The sequence below is a fragment of the Ctenocephalides felis genome, unplaced genomic scaffold (genome assembly GCF_003426905.1).
Source record: "Ctenocephalides felis isolate EL2017-DRISC unplaced genomic scaffold, ASM342690v1 CF-g0.4_SCAFFOLD_01170, whole genome shotgun sequence".
Lineage (NCBI taxonomy): Eukaryota > Metazoa > Arthropoda > Insecta > Siphonaptera > Pulicidae > Ctenocephalides > Ctenocephalides felis.
Window position 1 is genome coordinate 83144263 of NW_020537324.1, and position 18741 is coordinate 83163003.

Here is an 18741-nt window from a genome sequence, read left to right on the forward strand (position 1 = left end):
CAGAAGACGCAAGATTTCCTGAATTCGGCAAAGGTCCAACATATGTAACAGTAGTCGCAGGGTCGAAAAGGCCTCCACGTCCACTGCTGTCCAGAACACCTCTCCATAACGGAGAATGAGTACTAAATATAAAATACTCATAAAATATAATAATGTTAATAACATAAGTCTATTATCCCCTTACACTTTGTCCAAGACAGTGATAATATCCCCAGCCCGATACTGAAGTCTGTTCTGATTGCTCTTCATGTCTCCAAGCATCCCCATATTGCAGTTCACGTTCAGATTAGATACAGTGTTTACGATAGCCTGGACTCTTTCAGGTTTGCATTCTGGTAAATAGGATAGAATTTCTGCAAAACTCGGTCTGTCGAGAGGATCGTGCTGCCAGCATTTCATCATCAGGGAGTAATATTCTTTGGGGCAGCATTCTGGTTGCTCTAAACGCTGAAGGTAAAAGAAATATACAAAAAATAGTAAAAATCATAATCAAATAAACATCGTTTATATATATATATATATATAATATATATTATATACATTAAGTAAGTATTGATGATGAAATCAACTATAAATAGTATAACAAAGTAGTTGGTATTGGTATTTTTGCCTTGAGAGAAGTTACGTGAACTTCCTGATATGTTTAGATAATCGACTTAATCAATAAAAAATAAATTAATTTATAAGTTATTAAAAGTATTCCGAGTGGATTTATTACACATTATTGAAAACGAACGAACACGCTAACTCAGAGTATTTTTTAAAGGCAAATTTTCAAAAATCAATAATTTTTATAATTGAACCAGTTTCCGTAGGACTTTAATGGTTTAGTATGTTCATTAAGACCAAGTACTCTATCGTTATACCAAGTAAATCGTCTGATTTTAATTTTAACAAACGCCAAAAAAACTATTCATTTTCTCAAATTTTAATGAATTTTTAAAATTAAACGACTTGTCGTAAGGCCGTAATATTTCAGTAAGTTCCATAAGACCATGATATATATCGCCAAAAAAATAAAAATCGGCTAAATTTTTTTTTCAATAGATAATTACAAGAAAACGGTTCGGTAGATTTTTACCTAAAACTAATCAGTATTATTCCCAACTAATATCTTTCGAACAGTTTTTGATTTTTGAAAATCGGTTCGGTAGTATGAGCTTAAATGTGGACGAAAAGTTTAACACTTTTTTTCAAATTACAAAGAAACGGCTTGGCAGGTCGTCGCCCAAAACTGACAAACCATAGTCCTCATCGAAACACATCGAATGGCTTTTAAATTTCTGAAATCGGTTCAGGCGTTTTTGAGAAAACGTCGATCAAAGGTCTAATTTTGACAAATGTCAAAAAACGATACCAATTTTTGCAAACTTTGACGAACTTTTAAAGCTAAACCATTTGTCGTAGGGTCGTAATATTTTAGTATGATCTAGAAGACTATGGTATCTACCGTCAAAAAAATAATCATAAAAATCGTCGATTTTTTTTTTTTTTTAAACTTTATTACAAGAAAACGGCCCGGCCGATCTCAACCAAAAACTAATCAGCACAATTACCAACCAATATCTTTCAAACGGTTTTTGAATTTTCAAAATCGATTCAGAATTGCGGGCTAAAACGTGGACGAAAAAATTTTCACTTTTCTGCGATTTACAAAGAAACGGCCCGGCCGATTGTCGCACAAAACTCAAAAACCCTAGTCCTCATCGAGATACATCGAATAGCTTTTAAATTTTTGAAATCGGTCTAGCCGTTTTTGAGAAAACTTTGATTTACGGTAAAATGTATTTTTGAGTCCTCTTGGAAGAAATCTGTGAGCTATATATTTAAAATAAATAAATAAATAAAAAATCCGTTCACACGCACACATACTTTTTCCAAATTTGGTCTCATTCGATTCAGAATGGTTTGAAACGTCGAGAAAACATAAAATTACCGAGTCGGATTTTTTTATGAAAACATAAACTTCTCCTTCGGGAAGTTAATTAAACAACTTGTCGTAAGGCCGTAATGTTTCAGTAAGTTCTATAAGACCATAAAATTCACACTAAAATTAATTAAAATTAAAAACATAAAATTAGCAAATCGATTTTTTTTATAAAAACATAAACTTCTCCTTCGGGAAGTTAAAAATATTTTTAAATGCAATATTTAAATATTAATAATGAATTCCACTATAGCAAATAAATATATATTTATAAGACTATTATTATATTGATTATTACCTGATAATTTGGTTCATCGATGGCTTGTAATATCTGATGTCCAGTGAGTGCTGCCCACGGTTGAAATCCATAAGAGAACATTTCCCAGAGTGTAACCGCATAAGCCCAGACATCGGAGGCTGATGTAAACCTTAAATAACTTATACACTCTGGAGCACACCTTGGAAAAAATATTAATATTTGTTTTGATTACTAACCAAAGAAAAATCACAATAAATAAATAATTGGAATAGAAAGTTAACTAACATTTTGAAGATAAAAATTATACAATTTTATAGTTAGACTTTAGAATAAATTAAATAGTTAATCTTAGAATGTTTTTATCAGAAAATAAATGTGTAATTATGTTTGTAATGAATCAGGAATTAAAATATCATATCAGTATTGCAGGAATTTATTAAGATTTGATAACTATTGCAAAGTAAATGAGAAAAACCACACTGGGTGTTTGTAAAGAGATAAAAACCGATTAAGCTAATCCTCTAACATTTTGCTAACATTACTTGTTTTTATAGTCAAATGATAAGCATTAAAAAGTATATTTAAAAAAATAATTAAAATAATTAAGACAACCTTCAGCAAAAAGTCTCTTAAAATTGCATCTTTCTCGGTATAAATTATTTGGATTACAATTGAAAGACTGAAAAGTTTTACAATCTCACCATGCTATTGGTAATTTTAAATTAACATTAAATTAGTTTGATAATAGTCTTTTCCAACTCCTAAGGCTCGACTCAAGCCAAAATCAGAAATCTTGACTTTGTATTTTGAAAACACCAAAATATTTCTGGCTGCAAGATCCCTGCAAAATAAATATCACATATAACCAAGTTAACCTTTTTATTTCTTCTCAAATATCTTTCATTATTTTATCTTATTCTATGTAAATGAATAATATTGTTACATTCTGCATTATGTAATTTTGTGTTAAGTTCACTATTAATTTTACTATATATTGTAATTTTGTATATATATATATTAATTGTTATCCATAAGTAAAATAATTGTTTTTTTTAAGTCCTCTTGGAAGAAATCTGTGGTATATATATTTAAAAATAAATAAAATTAAAATAAACTAGTGGGGCGCATGGCATCGTGCCTTAAGACAAATTGCTGGAACTTCCCGTACCAAAAATTATTATTTTTTTAAAAACGATTAACATTTTTGAAAAAAATTTACTCTGAAAAATTATATTTTTGAGAAACTATGAATTTTTGACAAAAATTTACTTTTTTTGAAAAAAAAAACTTTTAGAAAAAAAGTGTATTTTGAAATATTTTGGAAATTCTAAACTTTTTTTCAAAGCAATCGTACTGCTTTAACTGCATAGAGACGAAATATCGAAGCGTATAAGCGCCGCGCCGCCGTCTAACGAATAAGCATTGGTCCAAGTCGAGTCGAGTAATTATATTATGAAAACCAAAATTATATTAAAAAACTGTTTTATATTAAATAACAAAACACTTTAAGGGGCGTCCATTGATTTCCTGAGGTTTTTAGGTGGAGGGGCGGTTTGTGAAAAATCACAAAATATCACGTGGGGGAGGAAAGGGTATAGTAAGATATCACGTTTATTTATTTTTTACCTGAATTAAAAAAAAAATCCAAACATTTAAAAAAAAACAAAAATTTTACAATTTTTTCTCGTAACTAAAAATACACATATTGTTTGGTGAGGTATCCAAAAATCCTTAAAAAGTCGATCACGTGATTAATGAACGCCCCCGTATGAAACAATTAAATAATATATACTCAAAAATTATATTCAGGTATCGTAAACTAAACAACAATGATCAAAAACAAAAAAATATAATGAAAAAAATTGACAATGTAGCAGTATATTTTAAAATATACAATTGTGAAAACGACGTCGCCCGATTTAAAGCGATACACATCGTTTGTCCTCTACTTTAAAATAGCATCGTTCAAAAATACCACACTTTCTTTGTTAACTGAACTTCCTGTAGGGTAAATTATGTTAATTGCAGAAAAATCGATAATGAAAACTTTTGCATATCTTTACATTTCAGGACCTTCTGAACGTTTTGATTCAAAAAACATTTTATTTGTATTGACGAAATGAAAAATTGGTGAAATTTTTGGGAAGGCAGGTCTAACGGTTTCGGAGATAAAATAAAAGATTTTAATAAAAATAACACATTTCGTTTACTTTTCTATGGGTTTCGTACCAAGTTTTATCCGTTATAGTGCGACGCGGCGCCCACGCGCTTCGATATTTCGTTTTTACGTTCAAAATATAAAAAATCAAAGGTCAATTTAGTTCAAAAATTTTAAAAATCTCGAAAATCGATTTTTTTCAGTGTTCTAAAAGAAAATTGAATCTTTTTTAAACATTTTAATTTTGGTTCGGGAAGTTCCAGCAATTTGCCTTAATATAGATGTCATATACTACTAGTTAAAATTAAATTTTTCTTGTTATTTACTATTTTTATTGCTTACACCTTTGCCAACCTTTAGGCAAATTGCTAGAACTTCCCATACCAAAAATTATTTTTTTTAAAACAGATTAAATTTGTTTTAAACTTTGTAAAAATTAGATTTTTGAGAAAGTTTAATTTTTTTTAAAAGAATGACTTTTTTGGAGAAAAAACTTTTAGAAAAAAATGTTTCTTTGTCGAAATTTTTGGAAACTTTGAACTTTTTTTAAAGCAAAGTCGGTGAATCTAATTTAGAATTAGCAATACATCTTATAAAACAGTTTAATAACATAGACTCAACAAATATATTAAGGTCTCTTAAACTAAATAACAGTGCTCACAACCAAAACAAATAACAACGAAAGAAAATACTTTTGCTATGGAATTTCAAACATTGCCGTTTATTAACCGATATAAACGTCGTATGAATCAAGGTTTAGCTGGTTATACAACTTTTGCCCTCTACTTTCAAATATTGTTGTTAAAAAAATCAAAAACTTGTATTTGAAAATTAAAATATTAAATCATAATACCTGTGTATAAGTCTTTTGTTCTCTAAATAATTCATCCCAAGACAAATCTGCGATGCAAATTCACACAAAGTAGATATTGTAAAACTAGACCTCAATGCTGGTTCCTTCAAACATTCCAAAAGTGACCGAAGTGGTGCCAACTCGGTAACCTTGTATTAAAAAACCAATTGTCAATATTCACCAATAATTATTAATATAATTTCAATTATCTCACCAGCATTAAGGCGTCTGTATCCAAAACAACACCATACAGACGTACAATGTGAGCATTTTCGACCGAGTGCATAATTGCTGCCTCTTTTAAAAATTCCATAGGATGTGATTGCATACGTTCCCTTGATAGACATTTTATAGCTACTTGAATCTGAAATAGATAAATATATTTTATTTATTTATTTATTTTATTTATTTATTTATTCATAAGCAAGCCGTAATCAATAATAATAGATATTATTTCAGGCTCTTGTCAAGCTTATTCATAGTTAATATTAAAAGGATAGTAATTTTATAATAATCATAGTAGCTGCACAAATTTCGCTTCTGAAAAAAAGAGCTGAAAAAAAAAGCATTCGAACATTAAATACAACGTTCATCATCAAGTTCATCATATTGAAGTCTATTTGACCACCAGTCAAGCTCAAAATTCTTGCACAAGTTTGAAAGTTATACTCATTAAAAACCGTAAAAAATTTAAATTAATAAAATAGCAATAAAAAAATAAAAAATATATATGGTTGTACAGGCGATCAAATGGTCAGACTACATAGATAAAGGATAAGGATTATGCAAGAAAATAGTTATTGAAATCAAATTGAGAAAATTCAGTAATGTCATAAAAAGCTAAGTCTTTAAAAAGTTTAACTAGGGAAGCATGAAATTTTTTGCTGTCTAGGTTTCGGATATTGAGTGGAAGTTTATTCATAAGCTGAATACCTAGACCGTCGATCGAATTGAAAGACCTGGCTAATTTATATGTGCGCGCCTTAATAAGTTTGTGTCTAGTGTTGTAGTTTGAGGAGGACGAAGCCATATCAAAAAGTTTCGAATTGTTTTTGATGAAAGTTAATGTTACCAGCAGAAAAATGCATGGGACAGTTAGAATATTGTATTTTTTAAATATGGGTCTGCAGGAGGCTTTACTAGGCAAGGAAAAAATTATTCGAATAGCTCTTTTCTGAAGCTTAAATATTTTAATTAGTTCGGATGAAAAACCCCAGAATTGAATGCCGTATGAAACGTGAGAATAAAAGTTGCTATAATAAACTGAAAGTAAGCAATTTAAACCAAGTTTGGGTTTTAGGGTGCGCAACATGAAACATGTTCTAGATAAAGTTGGTGATAGTGAGATAGAGATATGATCAGACCACTTTAAATTATTATTAATATGGATACCAAGAAATTTTGATACTTGCGAAAAATTATATGCTGAATTATTGATAGTTAAAGAAGTAATATTATTGGATAAACGATTTTTTGTACAAAAAGATATGATTTGGGTCTTATCATTATTGAGGACTAGATTATTTTCACAAAACCATTTCGTTATTTCTGACATAACCACGCTTAATTTATGTTGTAATTCATTAAGAGATTTGGCCTTGATGATAACGCTGGTATCATCCGCAAAAAGAATAAAATCACAAAGATTTGTACAATGAGGTAAATCATTAATATATATGAGAAATAAGAGAGGCCCTAAAATTGATCCTTGGGGCACTCCCAATGTACTTGTCAATTTATCCGAAATTATTTGCTCGTGATCGTTATTTAAGTAAACGCTTTGTGTTCGATTAGACAGGTAAGATTTAAATAGTTTGAGCGAACGTCCGCGAATACCACAATTTTCTAATTTGTCAAGAAGTCTTTGATGAGAAATACTATCGAAAGCTTTGGACAGATCGCAAAATATCGCAGTACAATATGTGGCTTCTTCGAAGGAGTCAATGATGTTATGAACTAAATTATAAATTGAGTGGGAAGTGGAATGGTTCTTTCGGAAACCATGCTGATTCTTGAACAAAATATTATATTTATTGAGAAAAGACGTTAATCTAGTATGCAAGATTTTTTCAATTATTTTATCGAAAGAGTTTAAGAGGGAAATGGGACGGTAATTATTTATATCGTCTTTATTATTTTTCTTATGAAGTGGAAAAATCTTTGAATGCTTGAGGTGCGATGGAAATATTCCTTCATCGAAGCATTTATTTAAACATAACATAAATTTATCTATGAAAAAGGGATAGAATTCTTTAAGAATAAGACTAGGTATCTGATCCGGACCCGCTGAACTAGTAACTTTTATCGATAGAAAGGTTTGCTTTAGTTCTTCTAAATTTACAGGATAAAGAACGAATGTAGAATTATTTCGCGCGGATAAAGATTTAGTCGAATTAGTGGTGGTCGAGTTGATTGCGCTTGTTAATTTAGACGCTTCGGTGACAAAAAAGTGATTAAATTTATTAGATATGACTACCTTATCAATAATCTTGTCGCCGTTAATTGTAAGACAATCAATCTGTGAAGATTTAGTTTTCGTGTTGATTTCCGAGTTAATTAAGGACCAAATTGTTTTCTGTTTATTAGCTGAATTAAAAATCAAGTTTTCGTTATATTTGATCTTCGCTAAATTGATTAGATCATTTAAAGTTGCCCTATATTTCAAAAAATAAATTATAAAAGCCATGTTATCATTATGTACCGATAATCTCTCAAGAAATGCTAATCTTTTAAGTGAAATTCTCAACCCTTTAGTTAGCCAAGGAGTTGAAGTATTATTTTTTGGGCAAACGGTTTTCTTAATGAGAGGAAAAGCTTGATTAAAGTTGAATAAAAATGTAGAAATAAAGTTGTCGAACATTGTATTTGAGTCTTTCGACTTGTTAAGCAAGGTCCATGATTCCTTTTCCAAAAGACATTTGAAAATCAATTTATTTGATTCATCAAAATAACGTTTGTGTAAGATAAAGGTAGATTTAGAAGTTGAAAAATTACAAAAATTTAATATTATGCCTCGATGGTCTGAAAGAGTGGTATTTATAACACGCGAATCAAAGTCTTTTAAATTGGTGAAGAAATTATCAATGCAAGAAGAAGATTGATGCGAAAACCGAGTAGGTTCATGTATAGTACGCGTTAAACCAAAAGACTGCATATTCAAATTGAATTCAATGGATGGCTTCGATTGCTTATCAAAGTGTATATTAAAATCGCCGCAAACAATGATTTTGGAATATTTATCAAAAAGGTTATGAATCAATTCGTACATCAGCGAGATGAACATATCAACATTCTGGTCAGGTGATCGATAAACGCATATAAGACACACGACGTCTACATATAAATATACATATAAATATATATATATATATATATATATATATATATATACTATACACAATATTTTCACTATCAATTACATTTTCTCCATTATTTTTCCAAACTCCCTGCTGCACCACACCAAATTCACCAATGCCGAGTTGCTTATGAACATTAATACTTTCTGCAGGAATTATATGCTTAGATCCTGGTGTACTCGAATTGCTATTATTCGATATTGTTGAACTTCTCGATATTGAGTTGGATCTCTCCTCACAAACCGTTGATAACTGTCCAGGCTAAAAATGAATACAAGATAAAAACAATGCTGAACTTGACTTTGTTTCATTTATCTTACATCGTCTTTTTTGTTAGGTGCGTGCAGAAGTCTTTTAATTTTACTGAGATATCCATTGGGGTAGTGCCTGTCGTAGAATTTTCTGAGTCGTCTGATCTCTGGTCTGGAGCACCCGAGAAGTCTTAAGTCTTCATCTGTTGCATATTTTAGTTGGGATACGTTTTGGACTTTTAGCTCGGATCTGGAAATATAATAGATAAAAAAATAATATAATTGATAAATATATGTATAATAATTAGTTATATATAATTTTGTGTACATATATACAATTGGAAACCAATAATTAGAATTTAAATGATAAATTAGTTATCACTTCTTTATTTAGACGTTTCGACACTCGATGTGTGCCATCATTTACCAAATCTAAATTACAGAAATTTGTTTTAAACCATTCATACAATTATTAAAAAATATTTGATATTCATTAAATAAAATATACATATGAAACCGAGCAAAATCCAAACACAAAATTGAAAACAATATTATTTTTAAAAACAAAAAATTAATTAAATTTAATTAATTTATGTTTCTGTTTTTAATTAAAAAAATTAATTAAAACATAAATACTATTAATAGAAACATAAATTACTATTAACTTCCCGTAGTATAAGTTATTGTAATGGGCCGAAAATCGAAATTGAAAATTTTTGCAATTCTCGACGTTTTGAAGGTTTCTGAACATTTTGGCATACTTCAGAAAAAATGGATGTGTGTGTGAGTGTGTATGTATACAATTTTCCAGTCACGTTTTCGGGCGCACGGATCAACCGATTTGAATGGTTAAAAAAACATTCGATTCCTATTGATAGGGAGATTTGCTGATTAGTTTTTGGCGAAGGCAGGTTTAGCCGTTTCGGAGATACGGAGCAAAAAATGCTTAACAAACTAAACAAAATAATCGATTTCAAAAAAAAAAAATTTTGTATATCGAAAATAATTCAGATTTTATTTTTAATACTGACTAATATACTTTAAACAAATAATTTCAACTTTGCAATTTAATTTATATAATTCTTATAAATATTAGACAATGTTACAATATCTATTTATAATAATCTATTTGAGAACATTCAAAATTCCTCGAACATTTCGTTACGGTACGGAATGTTCCAGCAATTTGCCTTAAGGCATGATGCTATACACCCTACTATTTTATATATGTATTTATCTAGTGATTTAGTTATATATTTATCTATGTATTCAACTAGTTATTTTTATCTATTCATCTATTTATCTATCTATATAGATATACACAAATAAATCATAATGAAAAATTAAACAAATAAATAGAAAATACATAGATAGATATATATCTATCTATGTATTTTCTACTTATTTGTTTAATTTTTCATTATGATTTATTTGTGTATACTTTCTATTGGTTCATATTTTTTGTATTTAATTCTGTTTTTCTGCTGCTGGAAACTTTATTTAAATGGTCTTAAAATTTTAAATTATAATACACCGATGATGAGACAAATCTAGTCTCGAAACGTTATATAATATATATAATATTATTTAATAAAATAGTTTAGACATAGTGAAACATGATGAATTTGAAAATGCGCGCCATTGTTAAATGCGAAAGCGATATGATAAGTGTCTCATCTTTCTGTAAGTATACTCTATGCTCCAAATGTCAAATAATAAATTTATTTTAAGTTGAAATCGGTTATGGACTATGGTATTGAAAAGGATTGTTAATTGTTGATTAAACTAGGTTATTATTTAGCCCACGCTTATTTTGGAATTATTTCAATTATTTCGTAAGTGAGTATAAGCTGTTAACATATTTAAAAATGTCAGAAGAAACACTCATGTCAATGAATGATCCGGCAATTAAAGTTGAACCACCAGAATATTCAGAAGAAAACATTAAACACGAAATTCAGGATGATATTGATGTTTCTGATGATGTGGTTAAATCTGAATCGTGTTCTGAGGATGATGAAACCTGTTTAGAAAATTTCATGAACTCTGAAGTGACTTTCGAAGTAGAAGTCAAACAGGAGTTAGTCGAACCAGCAGCTTATGAATGTGACATTTGTGATCAATCATTTACAGAATCTGATCAATTAAAAGAGCATATGGTCGATCACAAGTCTGGTAATAGCAAAGAACGCCCTTTAAAATGCGAAATCTGTCATAAGACTATCCATCAAAAAGGTTACTTGAAAACTCACATGCTTTTGCATAGTGGAGAACGGCCTCATGAATGCCTCATATGCAACAAGAGATTCACACAATCAAGTCATCTGAAAAAACACATGAACATTCATGTTGGTGAGCGGCCACATGAATGCAGTATATGCAATAAGAAATTCACACAATTCGGTAATCTGCAAAGACACATGCTGATTCACAAAGGAATACGCCCTCATCGATGCAATGATTGTAATAAGACATTCACACGATTCTATCATCTGCAAAGACATATGCTGATTCACAAAGGAATACGCTCTCATCAATGCAATGTTTGTAATAAAACATTCACACGATTCGATAATCTGAAAACACACATGCTGATTCACAAAGGAAACCATGGCAATTCATAGTCGAAAATGTAATAATGATCAATAAAATATAAACATTTCTTAAATTGAATTTAAATATTAGGAAAAAAATTAATTAGTATAAAATATTCTTCTCAAATATGTAAAAGAATGTATAAATAGTATAAAATAAACAGTAAACAGTATTTAGCAAGTTGTACTTAAAATAAAAAGAAATGAAATTTTATCATTAAAAGTAAAGTAAAAGGTCTAGAAAGATGCAATAATATTTAAGAAAAATTAGAAAAATTAAGATCAACTTGTACCATTAGTTTTGTATTGTAAAATTAAAAAAAAATAAAGCTTAGAGAAGAACAACATGTATCATTAGTTTTGTAAATTATATTGTAAAAATACAGCAAATGAAAGTTTAGAAAAATAAAAAACGACTAGTGCCATTAATTTAATGAATTATCTTATAACATTTAAGTAAAAGAAAACTTAGAAAAATAAAATAAACTAGTGGTGTATGGCATCGTGCTTTAAGGCAAATTGCTGGAACTTCCCGTACCGTAACGAAATGATTGAGGAATTACTAACCCATTACTATAACTACCTTACGGGAAGTTAAAAAGGAACCAATAAAGTGATATAACAAGTATGCCAACATGTTCAAAAGCCTTCAAAACGTCGAGAAACGTGAAAATTTTTAATTCCGATTTTCGGCCCATTATAATAACTTACCCTACAGAAAGTTAAAAACGAGTTGTACTATTAATTTAGCAAGTTATATAATAGAAATATGATAAAAAAAACTAAGAAAAATTAAGGATCTTTACCTTTAATTTTGTAAGTTGTATTGTAAAAGAAATTAATTTGCAAAAATTAAGGACAACTTAATTATATTAATAACTAACATATATGTTACATATATATAATGAATAACTTATTGTTAGTACTAAACTATAGTCTCTTTTAGCTTTTTGAATTGTTATATAAAATTCTGTAAAATTTCATATAAAAATAATTTTACTAAATAATATCTTAAAGAAATATTTTAATTTAAATTATAATTTTTATATCAAACTAGCAAACCCGACGAACTCCGTTTCGCCACCAGATGGTTTCGTGAGAAAGATGAAGATGAAAGAATTTTTTTGTTTGTTTTATATTTGAAAAGGAAAAATTTGATTTTATTATACAACAGTAATGATTTTATTTCGATTAATGAAGTGTTTTTTAGTTGAACTTCTCTAAGTAAATGAAAGTGTATCCGTCAATTATCCGTTTCATGGAAGTAATCTTTGGTAAACCACATTTTTTGTTTTTTGGTCTGACGTTAACACAAACAAAGCGGATGGTTTTCCAACTCGTGAACAGGCAACGTATAACTGCCCATGTGAAAAACAATGATTTTCTAAATAATCTATTTGAAATTTATCCCGCAAACACTAAGCGATTGGCCTTGCGACTTGTTAGTTGTTATTGCGAACGCAAGGCGAATTGGAAATTGCAATCGTTTGAAGTCGGAATCATCGGTATGTCACCAAATCGCCAGCAATTTTTGATTGAATGGTGAAATTCAGTGCGTGTACATCATATTTCTTGGCGGCAAGAGTTGCTCGTCGACTTAACCAAGCATAATTCTGATAATTCTCACTAATGTCATTACTCGAATTTTTAATTACGATGCGTGAAGTTCCAGCAATTTGCATTAGGGCACCTATATGCCATGCACAACTAATTTTCTTAGCTATAAACCTTGCGGAGCCCGAGACCTTTCCAACGAATGCAAAATTGTCGAAATCGGTTCGTGCGTTCTGGAGTTATTTCGTCAGGAAGGAAAACCCGACTTATTTTTATATATATAGAAGATAAACAAAAGTAGGTATAAACAAGCAACAAATTCCGTTCCCAAAGTTCAATATAAATTTGATTTATTGGTATGGATTTATTTATCTATCAATTTGTTATTTATTCGCATTATCAATTTAGTTTGTAGAACAGTAAATATATTTCAGTATTGTTTATTTATAATTTATAACATCTTCATTCAAATCGAGATCATTTCATTGATTATTGTATAGTGAATACATGATTTGAATTAATTAGACCATTTGGTTGTTGTTATCGCATTGTGCTAATTAAACATTATAATTGTATATATTAATAAATTTATATATATGTATATATGTATATAAAACTATATGCAAATATGTACTGTGGGTTAGGTCACTTACATAGTTTGTAAATACTAACAATAATAAAATCGTTTGTAAAAAAGATTCTCAGTTTACCATATTTTTCGAATACAAGATACAAAATTAATGGTACAAAATATTCTTAATTTATTAAGCTTAGATCTTCAAACTTTGGTTCATTAAATAAAAAAAATATATAATTTTTATTACATCATTAAGTATAGTGAAATTTATTTTATAAATACATAAGTTAAATTTACGTCATTTAACTTAACTAATCTCTACTGTTATAAGATTATCTTATATATCTTCTGAATGAATCGCAAAATGTGTTGGTAAGCGCATAACTCAACAACGCCTGGACCAATTTGGCCAATTATTTTTTTAAAATGTTCGTTGAAGTCCAAGGATGGTTGTTACGGCGAGAAAAAATCGAATAATTGCCGGGAAAACCCCGAGCAATAGAATCAATTTGAGCTTTATTGCTATTATATAAAGTTTATATTAAATCACAAGCAACCACTGTTTACTTTTCCTAAACGATTATTCGGATCTTGATAAATCTTTCTGAACTTTGTTAAGGAAATTTTCTAGAATGTATGTGATTATAAAGTACTGGGATGTATGTGCAATATTGTAGAAATAAAAGGAAAAATTGCAAAAAACGACACATCATTGTTTGCATCGAGAACAAATGAAAACTATCATCTGCCAAAAATTTCAATTTACTTATGAACCTAGACGATATTAGAATATGTATAATAAATTTATGATTATTATAAATAAGAAAAATGAAAAGTCTACATTATTATTGCCAAAAAGCAGCTGAGATGTGTCAGAAATTAAAATAATATAAGATATAGTATATCAAAGACAGATTGAACGACACATATATGAACAGGATATGACAAAATAATTCACTTAAAATATGAAATTAAGTATTAATCAGGGTCGGTCCTACCTTTAATGCGATGCTTGCGAAAAATACGAGCGCACGCCTTAGGGGGCGCCAATACAAGATTCGGATATTAAATTTTCAATATATGTAGTTTTTTTTTTCAATATATAATTTCTTTGCATCTTTTACTAATCTTTCCACAAAATTCTTAAAATTCGTAGATAATTCACTTTATAACAACAAATGAGAAAGTAAAGATGAATACATAGAATTCGGCCCTCACGATATCGATTAGGATAAGTTTAAGATGCAATTTTGGATATCTTAAATAATAAAAAATTAAATTAATTTAATCCAACATTAAGTACCAGTGTTATGTTATGGTTATAATTATGTTATACCATTTAAAAGACTTCAATTTCCAATATAAAGTGTGGGAATTGAGACTCAACATTTTATTTAAAGCAGTTCTACATTTAACATCTTTCATATTATAAATGTATATGCATTTTAGTGTGAAGAGTAATTTAAAAAAGCAATAATTATTATTTTTAGGTAAACGGAAAATATTAATATATTATATTAAAAAATTGTAGACTTGGGTACAGGACAACGTCTGTCGGGTCATCTAGTTATTTATAATTATGATTATTTTAATCTAAAAAAAAATCAATTTAAGTTAAATCTCTTACAAGTTTGCTGACACACAACTACGTACAATATTAGTTTCTAATTTTATTTAAAAAATATGAGTCCAGGTCATAAATATTTTATATATTTTTTTATATTTTAAATACTGATTTGACAAAATTCTGTATTAAATATCAAGATTTTATTAACTTTATAGAGTCTATCTATATCTATCTATATAAAAGACAGGAAATTAGTCACATCCTACAATAGAAAACTCGTCCACACTTTATTCAATAGTTTAATAAAGTAATGGATGTGTACGCAAATTATATAATAATTTATATTAAATAAAATATTAGAAATATAAAATATTTATAACAATATTTGGTTTATAATAAAATAAAAATAAAGCTTATTTTTTAAAATCATGACGGAATTCAGCATTTTTCCTAATATAATCGTTACATTCATTTATTTTGTTCAACTTCAAACTTTATATAATATAATTTAAATTCACATAATTTAAAACTTTTTATCCAACAAACAAAAACAAAAACAAAACAAAACATAAACAAAATTTATACTTATTGTGAAAATCTCTATAAAACATCTGATAATTTGATGTGCATATGTCTAATAATCATTTTTGACCGCCAAATGGCATTTTTTTTACTTTTTTTACTAGATCTCCGAAACCGCTAGACCTGCCTTCATGAAAATTTTATCAGTTCTTCATCTTCTTAATAGAAGTAAAATGTTTTTTGAATAATTCAAATCAGCCGCTCCATTCTCTGTGTTACCGTTTTTGGTACATTTTGCCCCATATCTTCGGAACGGCTAGAGCTGCCTTTGCCAAAAACTAATCACCACGTCTCCTTATCATTACGAACCGAATGTTTTTTGAATTATTCAAATCGGTTGATCGGTGTTCCCGAAATCGTCGACGAAAATTTGTATCCGCACACACATACATACTACGCACACACACGCACACACACACACACACACACATACATCCATTTTTTCTAAGGTATGCCAAAATATTCAGAAACCTCTGAAACGTAAAGATATATAAAAATTTTCATTTTCGATTTTTTTGCGATTACTATAACTTGCCCTACGGGAAGTTAAAAATTGAAAAAATATTTTGTGGAATATTTGGTATACAAAGATTTATACATGAATATAAATATAAATAATATATAAATATAAGGTTTGAAATTAAATAAAAAGAAACAAATTAAACAATAAATAATAAGTAGACTTCATTTTGAACTTTGTTCTTATTTAATAAATGCAAATTAAATGGATTATTTCAAGTATATTATAAAAGTAAAATAAATAAATAAATAATATTGAGAAGCTATTTATCCAACTTACTTTAACAAAAAATATTAATCTAATTAAAGTTGTTCGTTATTTAATAGAAGTATGTGAAACTAGAGTAAAATAAGTTTTACTTTCATTCTAAGTAGTTTAGTTTTTGATATAAAATGGTGTATTATATTTTAGATAATTGTAAAATAAGAATATAATTTTTTGTAAATCATATTAAAAAAGAGCAAAAACTTCATATTAAAAAGCATATTATTTAAAGATAGAGTATTATTCGGAGTCTTTGGATATATAAACTAGTTGGTATTGGTATTTTGCCTTGGGACAAGTTACATGAACTTCCCGATTTGTGTAAATAATCGACTTAATTCAAGATAGATAAATTAATTTATGAGTAGTTAAAAGTATTCGAAGTGGATTTATTACACATTATTGAAAATAGAACACGTCAACCCGACCGGAGTATTTTCTGAAAGCAAATTTTCAAAAATCAATAATTTTAATAATTGGGCCAGTTTTTTGTAGGACTTTAATTGTTTAGTATGTTCATTAAGACCAAGTACTCTATCGTTATACCAAATAAATCGTCTAATTTTAATTTTAACAAAGGTCAAAAGAAGTACTCATTTTCTCAAACTTTGATGAATTTTTAAAGTTAAACTATTTGTCGTAAGGCCGTAATATTTCAGTAAGTTCTATAAGACCATGATATATGTCGCCCAAAAAAATTCCATCAAAATCGGCTTCAATTTTTGTTTCAACAGTTAATTACAAGAAAACGGCTCGGTAGATTTTCACCTAAAACTAATCAGTATCATTCCCAACTAATATCTTTCAAACAGATTTTGATTTTTTAAAATCGGTTCGGTAGGATGAGCTTAAATGTGAACGAAAGGTTTAACAATTTTTTTCAAATTACAAAGAAACGGTTCGGCCGATCGTCGCACAAAACTGAGAAACGATAATCAGGCATTTTTGAGCAAACGTCGATGAAAGTTCTAATTTTGACAAATGCCAAAAAAACGATAATAATTTTTACAATCTTTGACGAACAAGTTGTCGTAGGGCCGTAATATTTTTTGGTATGATCTAGAAGACTATGGTATCTACCGTCAAAACAATAATCATAAAAATCGTCGATTTTTTTTTTTAAAAAACTTTATTACAAGAAAACGGCCCGGCCGATCTCTACCAAAAACTAATCGGGTCGATTCCCAATCAATATCTTTCGAACGATTTTTGAATTTTCAAAATCGATTCAGAATTGCGGGATAAAACGTAGACGAAAAACTTTTCACTTCTCTGCTATTTACGAAGAAATGGCTTGGCCGATTGTCGCACAAAACTGACAAACAATAGTCCTCATCGAGATACATCGAATGGCTTTTAAATTTTTGAAATCGGTCCAGCCGTTTTTTGAGAAAACGGCGATTTACGGCAAAAAATCTGTTGGTGCACACACACACACACACACACACACACACTTTTTCCAAATTTGGTCTCATTCGATTCAGAATGGCTTGAAACGTTGAGAAAACATAAAATTAGCGAATCGGATTTTTTTATGAAAACATAAACATCTCCTTCGGGAAGTTAATAAATGATAAAAACAAAAGTAAAAGTGTAATTCGTCCATTTTGTTCATTAGTGTAATTATTATTTTTATGTTTTTAAGACAAAATGTTGACAGTTCCAAATGCAATAAAAAAGAACATCCACAAAGTCTTGAATAAAACAAATAGTTTTATATAAAATTGTTTATATTTAATGCAGTCGTTTTATATTTACTATCTATTATCATTTATCAATTAGTTCTTTTTGTTTACATTTGTTGACACTTTGTAGACATAACCTATAAAAAATGTAAAACCCACTTACTTGATAGCCGTGTAATAATGTTGCAATTCGGCTTCCACTAAGAAATCATACAAATCCAGCACTTTTGTCGACATTTCTTCTACAAAATAACATTTCACATTTATTAAAACTGAAACAAAGAAAAACTAACACTCATCACTGGTAAAAAATGTCAATTACCCGTACCCATCGCTTTTGTGTGTTCGATCGACTTTTAGACTTGTTTAAAATGTGCGGACATTGCGTTTGTAAATAAATTAATTAAACTTAGTAAAAATTAGAATGTCACATATTAATATATTATTATTACGGTACTTTTAACTTGAACATGATGTCGAAATAAAACATTCTGTTAGGAATGTAGAGTCACAGTCGGTCGCAGTCGGGTCGTCCCGTCCGTCAGGAAGCGCTCGTGTAGCTGCAATACAATCTCGGCGGAGGACAGGGAAGGA

At 28.9% G+C, this 18741-nt stretch overlaps 1 protein-coding gene across 1 annotated transcript in view; it reads right to left on the reverse strand.

Moving 5' to 3' along the window:
- Window positions 1–18663, reverse strand: part of LOC113367807 (activated Cdc42 kinase-like) — a 20488-nt gene extending 1825 nt beyond the window's left edge. Inside the window, 11 exon segments of the mRNA XM_026609387.1 lie at window positions 9–122; window positions 185–447; window positions 2226–2385; window positions 2888–2921; window positions 2924–3027; window positions 5198–5346; window positions 5412–5561; window positions 8617–8814; window positions 8874–9054; window positions 18311–18389; window positions 18470–18663. Of these exon segments, the coding sequence (XP_026465172.1) occupies window positions 9–122; window positions 185–447; window positions 2226–2385; window positions 2888–2921; window positions 2924–3027; window positions 5198–5346; window positions 5412–5561; window positions 8617–8814; window positions 8874–9054; window positions 18311–18389; window positions 18470–18479 (1442 nt within the window). The 5' untranslated portion in view covers window positions 18480–18663.
- Window positions 18664–18741: the final 78 nt, after the last annotated feature.